Source organism: Mesoplodon mirus, assembly GCF_964341445.2.
Source record: "Mesoplodon mirus genome assembly, contig: HAP1_SCAFFOLD_1161, whole genome shotgun sequence".
NCBI lineage: Eukaryota > Metazoa > Chordata > Mammalia > Artiodactyla > Ziphiidae > Mesoplodon > Mesoplodon mirus.
In genome coordinates this window covers 1-9,962 of record NW_028294913.1, presented here as the reverse complement: position 1 = coordinate 9,962, position 9,962 = coordinate 1, and the positions used below count along the sequence as shown (strand labels likewise).

Genomic DNA, 9,962 nt, shown 5'->3' with positions numbered 1-9,962 from the left:
TCCTGTCTTTTCCTGAATTTTTGTTGTCTGTAAAATAAGTGTTTTTAAATCACACCTTTTTATACATAACTAATGGTTTTATGACTTATGAGCACCTATCAGCCTCATATTTAAAAGCATGACCATGATCACATATCATTAATTACAGGAATAGTCATGGGTAAATTTACACCTATAGGGACTCAGTTTCTTGGTCTATAAAATGAAAAAAATGTATGCTATCAAGAGTCCTCTCAGTTCTAAAAGTTTTAAATTATAGAATATGAAATTAGTTTCCTTAAAGCTCCCTTCATGTCATGATTTCTCAAGCTGTAGATGAAGAGATTGATGAGAGGAGTCACCACTGTGAAGATGACAATAGTCACCACATCTTGCACTGAGTACGAGGATGAAGGGTGCTTATAGACCCCCAGGATTGCCCCATAGAACAGGGAGACCACAGTGAGGTGGGATCCACACGTGGACAGGGCTTTTCTTATTCCATGGGCAGATGGCAACTTCAGTACATTAGAGAAGATGGAATCATATAAAATGATGATACATGTAAATGGTGTCATAAATACCAGTTCACCCACAGTGAATACCAGCAGGTCATTGATAAAGGTATTCAAACAAGAGAGTTTTAGAATAGGATAAGGGTCACAGAAAAAGTTATACACAGCATTGTTGGAACAAAATGTGAGTTGCACCATGAGAAGAGTGTGTAGGAGAGCATGCAGATTTGTACTGAGCCAAGATGCAGCCACCAGAAGGACACAGAGTTTGGGCCTCATGATCATGGTGTAGTGGAGTGGGCAACAGATGGCAGTATAATCATCATAGGCCATCACACTGAGGAGGAACCCATCTCTGTTGATGAAAATGATGAAGAAGTAAATCTGGGTCGTACATACCATGTAAGAGATAGACTTGCTTCACAGTATGTGATTCACCAGCTTCTTGGGGATTGTGACTGATGAAAAGCAGATGTTGACACAGGAGAGGTTGGCCAAGAATAAGGACATGGGTGTTTGGAGATGACTGTCACAGCTGATAGCCAAGACAATGAGAAAGTTCCCAATGAGGGTGACCAGGTACATCCACAAGAACAGCCCAAAGAGAATCTCCTCCTGCTCTGACTGCCCAGAGAGTCCCAGGAGAATGAATTCTGTGACTCCAGTCTGGTTGTCTCTGCCCAGGGGAGAAGATGTGGTCAAAAGTAAAAGGAAATATTTATTTAATTAGGCTCCATATATTGTTTAGAGATTACAAGTTTTTAATGATACCAGATCCAAAATGTATTTCTTAATTAATAACACTTCAAATATAAAAGTAGATGAGATTGATAATGTCATCATTTGAGCAAATTTTTTATGATACTGTTTTGTCATTGAGAATTAATTCACATTAGATAATTCTATGAAGCGAGTTTTAATGAAATAAATAGCTGGTTAATTTCTATAATTTTAATTTGTGTTTAATTATCTTTGATTTCATGCAGCTTAATTCATACTTCAATAACATTTAATGAATATCTGGTATATACAAGTTATTTTCACATACACAATCTCTTTTAATCCATATCATTCATATATATATATATATATATATATATATATATATATATATATATATTGGCCGCCTCACATGGCTTTTGGGATCTCAGTTCCCTGGCCAGGTACTGAACCTGGGCCACAGCAGTAAAAGCCTAGAATCCTAACCACTAGGCCACCAGGAACTTCTGTAATCCATCATTCATAAGTGAGGACCCTGAGAAGAAGAATCAGAGATGAAGAACCTGGGATTCAGGGAAATTAGGTGATGACAGATTAGATTGAAAGAAAGCGTAACATTTATAGTCTTGAAACAGCTGAAATGCCCTTTTCTTTATATTCCTCCCTAGTTTTACTTCCAAGTTTCAATTATCAACCATTTATTGAGACTATAACCAAGTGCCAGGCAGTGTCTTCCTGCCTTACATACATTTCTTACAGATTTAAAATATGTAAATTTAAAAAATAACAAGCTTCATTAAGCAGAAGGGAAAAATGAAGCAATGAGATTTAGCTATTTGTTTAAAGTCATAAGTTCTTTTACCCGAATAACTTTATACAACTCACTCAAATTCATTCTGGATCTCTCTTATTTTCTCAGGATTATACTAATTCTAGGCACTGAAGGATCTGCCTGGCAGTTTTCCCTCAACGTTGTAACTGGATAGCATCAAAATGTCATTGCAGTAGCTCACAAATGTTGGCTTGGATGAGCTAAGCATGCTAGTGAGTTTGCTATGTACTGCATTCTGTGAAGAGACTTCTTTTCTCCCTGTGCTGGCCAAAACAGGATCACTGGTATTTGTATTATTTTTGAAGAGGAAAAGGAGATTCATAGAGAAAGTCAAGTTATGGGGGCATATCCAAGTGATAATCCCAGCCTTAAGGAATTCATGCAGGCAGAAAGAGTCAGATAGAGAATTTTGAATATGTAAGAATACACAGTATTCGAATAGTAAAGAGGAGAGGAGATGGCATTTCAGGGGAGGAGATTTACAGGTTAAATGTCTTGACTGACTGGGATAAAGGATGTCACAGGCAATACTTTTAGGAGAGTGGTTGCAGGATGTATATAGTATGGTGACTATAAAGTATCCAGCATTTTGAGAGTTAACTTAGTAAAACCAATGTAAAATTCTGAGATCTGAAGCCATTTTCTCATAAATTATATCACAGAATTAAAAGGTAGAAAGGCAGTAGTTGGCAGTACCCAGAGCTATTGAAAGAAAGTACTTCAGGGAAAGGATGTCGAATGTAGAAGTGGGGTACAGGGGTTGCATCAAGGAAAAACCAAAACAATATTTGTGCAGACTTTTTCATTGTGCTCCAAAGAGTAGATGTTGATATTAGGGTCTTAATTGTAAGCTATTTCCCATAATGGAAATGGTAGTAGAATGTGAAAGAAGTATAGCAGGATGGTGTAGGGTTTTTCCTATTGTCTGGGAACTGGCAAAGGCCAAAACAGGTGTACAGGCTCTAAATAACCCAGACTCTAGGTCGAGAGATCTGCCAGCATTAAGGTTAGCCACTTCCTGTCAATGTTTGCTGAGATAGTCCTACCAGGAGTACAAGCAACGTTGGCCCCAACCCCCAAGTCAATATGGTAAGAGGGCCTGGTTTCATATAGTAGTCCCTTGTGAATCTCTTTAGTTTGTGACTGTCTCTGAGACATCTCATGTTTTGCAGCATTGAGTGTTTGTGTTCCTGGACCTTAAAACTGAGGATGCTTCGTGCTTGGACCGCAGCTCAAGCTGACCCCCTCTGTGGGGTTCCATGTGGCATCCAAGCAACCTCCCTCTGAGACACTTCTCTAATGTGGTCATAGACCACAGTGAAGGTACACAAGGAAGCAACTAATAAAACGGTGGAGCTTAAGGGCAGAATAGGAGGGTCTTGAATGTCTGACAGAAGAGTCTCTTTTGTGAGGAAAGAGGGTGGCTCTTGGCTCTGAGCTTTTGGCCAGAATTTCTAAGAGCCTGCCATCACTGATCTTAGCAATGCTGCCCTTAGTTACCTCTTTCGTTTCCCACTGCTTAATTTTCTGTTTCCACCTTGGAAACATGCTTGCTCTCTTCTGCAATGGGCAGTACATCCTGAAAGAGGAAAGGCTTGTACATGTTAAACCAGGTGATGTTTCCCGTTTGAACTTGGTGAGATGCTGAAGCATTTAGTGTGTGTTTCTCCAAATGTAAATGTATGTGTTTTTGTCTGTGTGAATCTGTCTCTGTGGGAGATAACTGTGTCCTCACCTGCTTTCCCAGATTTTCTTACCTGGCTGCTCTGCTGCTGTGAGAGGCTATCATGGGACCCCTGTCTCCACTGGCTCCTTGCCTGACCCTGAATCATGAGAAAGTCACAGCTAGTGGGGGAGTCAGAAAGATTTTCTCCCTGGAGGAGAACACTTAGATTCAGACAGGTGGATTCCCCACAGCTCCTCATTAAAGGCACACATACTAAGTGTTCTTTGTTCCTATCCTCTCTGGAAACAGATATCTCAGCCTGAGGGGAATCAGTTTAGTGTTCAGACTTGTTGCTTCCCATTGCATCAAGTACCTCTCACACCCATGTCACAGACAAAATATACTTGTTCCCTTGTTCTGTGCTCAGAATTGATCTGAAGAAAAATTGTGAAGCCAGTGAACTTGGCCCACAGATATTCACGGTAGCTCCATTCTTTGCTCTACACTGACTCCCTTTTGTATAATCCTTAAGTCTTTAGGACTCTGCACTCTTTCTTCTTTCAAATAAAAGGTTTGTCAATTTATAGTAAGAAAGTAAGGTCTAAGAACAGACCCTCAATTCTGTCTCAGTTAATCTCTGTAATAGTTGCTGTGTCCCTGACATAGGAAACCAGAGGTACCACTTAGAAATGCTGGCCTGTGGACGGGGGTAGGGAATACTGGGTGTGGGTTATATATGTGGTCATCTAAATAATATCTGTGGGCTATTGGAACTTGGATGTGTATTTTTAAGTTTCTATTTGTGTGCATATACATAGCAACATTTTTACAAGGTGAGTTTTAAAACCAATTTTAAAAAATGAAAGAACACAAATATGAAATTGGGCAAAGGTGTGTTAGGCAAGTGCAAAAATTAGAGAACATTGGTGGCATTATTAATTACAGATAAAGCAATAATTAAGTCAACTGAAAGCATAAATCACAAAAGAGGAATATTTGATGATAACAAAGGACAAATTCATAAAACTTAATCACAGTTATGAAATCAAACAAAACAATGTAGCAACTGTTTGCAATAGCAATGTAGAATAGGAATAGGTTAGGCAAAGGTTTAAAAAAATTTTAAAGAAGTTGATTAATGTCTTAATGATGGACTTTAATATACAATTCCCAGAATTTGATAGATCAAGTAGTTAAGTTAAAAAATATGACAGAGATTTTGTTTAAACAACAAAGAAATTTGATTTGTACACAGGGAAATATATTCAATATTCTGTGATAAACCATAATGGAAAAGAATATTTAAAAAATGCATATATAACTGAATCACTTTGCTGTACAGCAGAAATTATCACATTGTAAATCAACTATACCTCAGTTAGAAATATATATATAGGGCTTCCCTGGTGGCGCAGTGGTTGAGAGTCCGCCTGCCGATGCAGGTGACATGGGTTCGTGCCCCGGTCCGGGAGGATACCACATGCTGCGGAGCAGCTGGGCCCGTGAGCCATGGCCGCTGAGCCTGCACGTCCAGAGCCTGTGCTCCGCAAGGGGAGAGGCCACGGCAGTGAGAGGCCAGTGTACTGCAAAAAAAAAAAAAAATTTATATATATATATATATATATATATATATACACATATAAAATACACATATTTCCACCTTGAAAATAGAAAATATATATTCTTATTTTAAGCCCAGGGAATAATTATAAATGTTGGCCATTTTCTTGACTACAACAAAAACTTTATAATAGAGTTTTTGAAATGAAAACTGAATCAATGAAATCAAACATTGATTTCATAAGATATATTCTCTTATGGCCTTCACCACAAAGCCAAAAATTAGAAACCAGAAATCAAAATGTAAAAAGAAATGTTCAGTTGATAAAATTTAAAACAGTGTTCTTCATAATCCCCATATCAAAAAGAAAGTTTAAACCAAATGATTCATAAATTAGAGAAAAAATATAAAAAGCTATGGGAAAATAGACTTAAATGCTCTTATTAATAATAAAGGAATATAAAAACTGAATAAATCAAGTATTTAATCAAGAATTTTTATTTTAAAATTATTTTAGTCAAATAAATATATTAGCATAGCTTTAAAAGTTAAACAATTCTTTAAATGAGAAAGGTAGTTCACTACCTATCTTTCCACTCCATGATCCAACTTCCCAATGTAAATACTTTTATATATTTCTAAATAATATGTTTATAATGCTATTTTTGATCATTGATTTACAATATATTGTCTTCCCATTTTGACAGGTGATGAGTTAATACCATTTCACCATCCCTTTTCCTCTTCCTCAAATGCTCCTATTATAGGCACATCACAATTTGGAGGTATGTCAATATCTATTATTGACTTTCTGACTCTGTTATACACCGTTTGTGTACTAATCCTTTTGTTTTTCTTGGCACAAATTTTGAATGTTCCTGAAGTTAATAATTGCCTATTTTTTTCATTTGCTTAATTTTTTTTGTGTGTGTGGCATGTGGGCCTCTCACTGTTGTGGCCTCTCCCGTTGCGGAGCACAGCCTCTGGACGCGCAGGCTCAGCGGCCATGGCTCACCGGCCCAGCCGCTCCGCGGCATATGGGATCCTCCCAGACCCGGGCACGAACCCATATCCCCTGCATGGGCAGGTGGACTCTCAACCACTGCGCCACCAGGGAGGCCATCATTTGCTTAATTTTTATGCCTCTTTTCCTTCCATATTTTGAAATTAATTTTGGGGGGGTGAGTTATAATTGATAGATAATAAACATTACCCATTTACATTACACTTCGATGAATGTTAAAATCATGTTGTCATGTAACCACCACCACAATCAAGAAACACAACAGTTATATCACCCTAAAAAGTTTTCTTGTTTCCCTTTGAAGTTAGCACCCTTCCATGACCAGGTAATCACTGATCTGCTTTCTTTCACTACAATTTTGTGTTTCCTAGAATTTAATATAAATGGAATCATACAGTATGTGGTCTTTTGTGTTTGAATTCTTTCACTTAGCATAATGCTTTTGAGATTAATCCATGTTGTCAATGTATCACAAAGTTGTTGCATTTATTAACATTGTGTTCCTTTTCATTCCTGTGTAGTATTCCATAGTAAGGAGATCCACAATTTTTATAACCATTCAACAGTTGAGGAAATTGGTTTGTTTCCAGTTTAGAACTATTATGTATAATATGTATGCATATCACTATATATGTATACAATGTGCATATAATACTACCATGTATATTTCTGTAGAAGTTTGTGTGTGGCCATATGCTTTCATTTTTCTTGGAATGTGATTACTGGTTTTTATGGTAAATGTTTTAACTTTATAAGATACTGCAATACCGTTTTTGCAAAAAATAGCTGGACAGTTTGCATTCCTATCAGCAATATTTGAGAGCTCGAATTGTTACACATCCTTATCAACACTGGGTATTGTCAGTCATTTTTTTTTTTTTCGGTATGAAGGCCTCTCACTGCTGTGGCCTCTCCCGTTGCAGAGCACAGGCTCCAGACACACAGGCTCAGTGGCCATGGCTCACGCGGCACGTGGGAACTTCCCGGACTGGGGCACGAACCCATGTCCCCTGCATCAGCAGGCGGAGTCTCAACCACTGTGCCACCAGGAAAGCCCTTGTCAGTCTTTTTAACATTAACTATTCTACTGGATGTATAATAATATCTCATTGTGGTTTTAATTTGCATTTTCCTGATAACTAGTGATGTTGAGCATCTTATACTTATCGCCTATTCATATATCCCCTTTTGTGAAGTTATGTTCAAATATTTTCCCCGTTTTTATTGGGTTGTTTGTCTATTTTTATTGAGCTGTTTTTCTTCTCAGTTTTGAGTTTTATTTTTTCTGGACTCAATTGTAAATTTCGCAAATATTTTCTCCCAGTTTGTGGTTTGCTTTTAATTTTCTTATGCCTTATGAAAAGAAAAAAAATTAATTTTAATGTTCATCTTATCACTCTTTCCCCTTAAAGTTATGCTTTTTATGTCCTATTCATGAAATCTTTGCCTCAGTCAGTGTAACAAATATTTTGTACCATGTTTTCTTCCAGTAGTTTAATAGAATTTTGTCTTTAACTTTATGATTCATTTCCGTGAGTGAATATGATGTGAGATAATAATTAGAGTTAGTTTTTATCTATACTGATTACCAGTTGTTCCAACATCACCTGCTAAAAAGATTTCTGTTTCCATATTGAATTATACTTGCACCTTTGTTGAAATTCAATTCTATTTCTGGAGTTTCTGTGTGTTGCATTCATTTCTATGTTTATCTAACACCAATACCACACTGTCATGATTATTGAATCTTTATGTTAAATATTGAGATCAATAGTATAAGTGATCTGAACTTGTTCTTAATTTTCAAGGTTTTCCGCTATTTTAGGTCCTTTGCTTTTCAATATAAACCTTTAAATCAGCTTGTCAATTTCTTGAAAATTGTCTGTTAGGATTTTGATTGGGTTGTATTGAATCTGTTGATTAATTTGGGGAGAATTAAATTCTAATCTTTTATTGCTAACATATAAACACACAGTTGATTTTACGTATTCACCTTGTACTCTGAAATTAGCTTATCAATTCTAGGAATGTTTCTATAGATTCCATTGTGTTTTCTATGTACTTCAACATGTACACTAAGGCAAGAGTCAGCAAATTTTTACTGTAAAAGGCCAGTTACTGAGTACTCTACATGTTGCAATGTCACCTCTCCCATTGTAGAAGGAGAGCAGTCATAGAAAATATGAAAAAAATGATGATGGCTATGTTCCAAAGAACTTGTTAAAAAAAGAAAACAAAATGCAGAGGGCTGAATTTTGCTTATAGGCTGTGCTTTGCCAACTCTTGTTCTTGGGTTTTGCAGAAATGAAATCCTATAACATGTACACTTTTGTCTGGCTTCTTTAACAGCATAATTGTTTTGAGATTCATCCATGCTGTAGCTGTAGTTTATTCCTTTTTATTGCAGGTAATATTCCATTTCATGGCTATACTACAATGCTTCATACAGGCGCCTATCTATGAAGACTTGTGTTGTCTCTTAGAAATAAAGCTGCTAGCAACATTCAACTACAAGACTTGGTATGGATCTATGCTTTTTCTTCTCTTGGATTAATTAACTAGAAGAGGAAAGGCTGGATCATTTTAAGAAATTAACATTTTTAAGAAAATGCCAAACTCTTTTCCAAGGTTGTTGTATTGCGTATATTTCTTGGTGAATTGCCTGTTCAAATTTTTTGCATTTTTCAAAATTACAATGTTTGTCTTTATATTCTTGAATTTGTATATTGGGCATAGTTAAACTTTATCAGATATATGAATTAACAGATAAATGTTCTCGTTAGATATATGATTTGCAAATGTTTTCTTCCAGTATGTAACTTGTCTTTTAATTCATTTATCAGTGTATTTTGAAGAACAGAAGTTCTTACTTTGATGTTCAATTTACCAGTTTGTTCATTTATATATGGTCTTTTGGTGTCATATCTAAGACATATTTATGTAATCCAAGTACCCAAAGTTTTTTTTTTTTGTTTTTTTTTTTGTGGTGCGCGGGCCTCTCAATGCTGTGGCTTCTCCCATTTTGGAGCACAGGCTCCAGACACGCAGGCTCAGTGGCCATGGCTCACGGGCCCAGCCACTCCACAGCATGTGGGATCTTCCCGGACCGGGGCATGAACCTGTGTCCCCTGCATTGGCAGGTGGACTCTCAAGGACTGCGCTATCAGGGAAGCCTTCCAAAGATTTTTTACGTGTTTTGGAAGTTTTATAACTTTAGATTTTACATTCAGATCTGTGGTCCATTTTGGGTTAATTTTAAAATATGGTATGAGGTATGGATCTAAGTTCCATACCCCCTCACCCCATATGATTTAGAGAGCCAACTGGTCCAGCACCACTTGTTTAAAAAAGCTAGACGTTCTCTGCTAAATTGCCTTTGTATTTGGGTTTATTTCTGAATTCTTTCCTTTTCATTCATATATTTGTCTATACGGATGGCAGGACTCATGGCCAAGACTGATGGCCAAGACTCATTTGTCTTGAGTACAATCTTTATATAATAATTCTTGAATTTGGACAGTGTAAGTCTTCCAACTTAGATCTTTTTCAAAGCTGTTTTTGCAATGCTAGGTTTTTTGCATTGTTATATAAATTTTAGAATCAGTTTGACAATTTCTATGAAAAAGTCTGATGAAATTTTGAGACCACATGAAATGTTATCTATT

The 9,962-nt window shown here is 36.7% G+C and overlaps 1 protein-coding gene across 1 annotated transcript; it reads right to left on the bottom strand.

Moving 5' to 3' along the window:
* Positions 1-248: 248 nt before the first annotated feature.
* Positions 249-3,869, bottom strand: LOC309797874 (olfactory receptor 1f45-like; the record flags this gene model as incomplete). The annotated part of the gene is given in 4 exon segments (XM_082646264.1): positions 249-914; positions 918-1,170; positions 3,547-3,625; positions 3,782-3,869. Coding segments are annotated over 4 exon segments (1,086 nt in total), but the record flags the coding sequence as incomplete, so codon positions are not given.
* Positions 3,870-9,962: the final 6,093 nt, after the last annotated feature.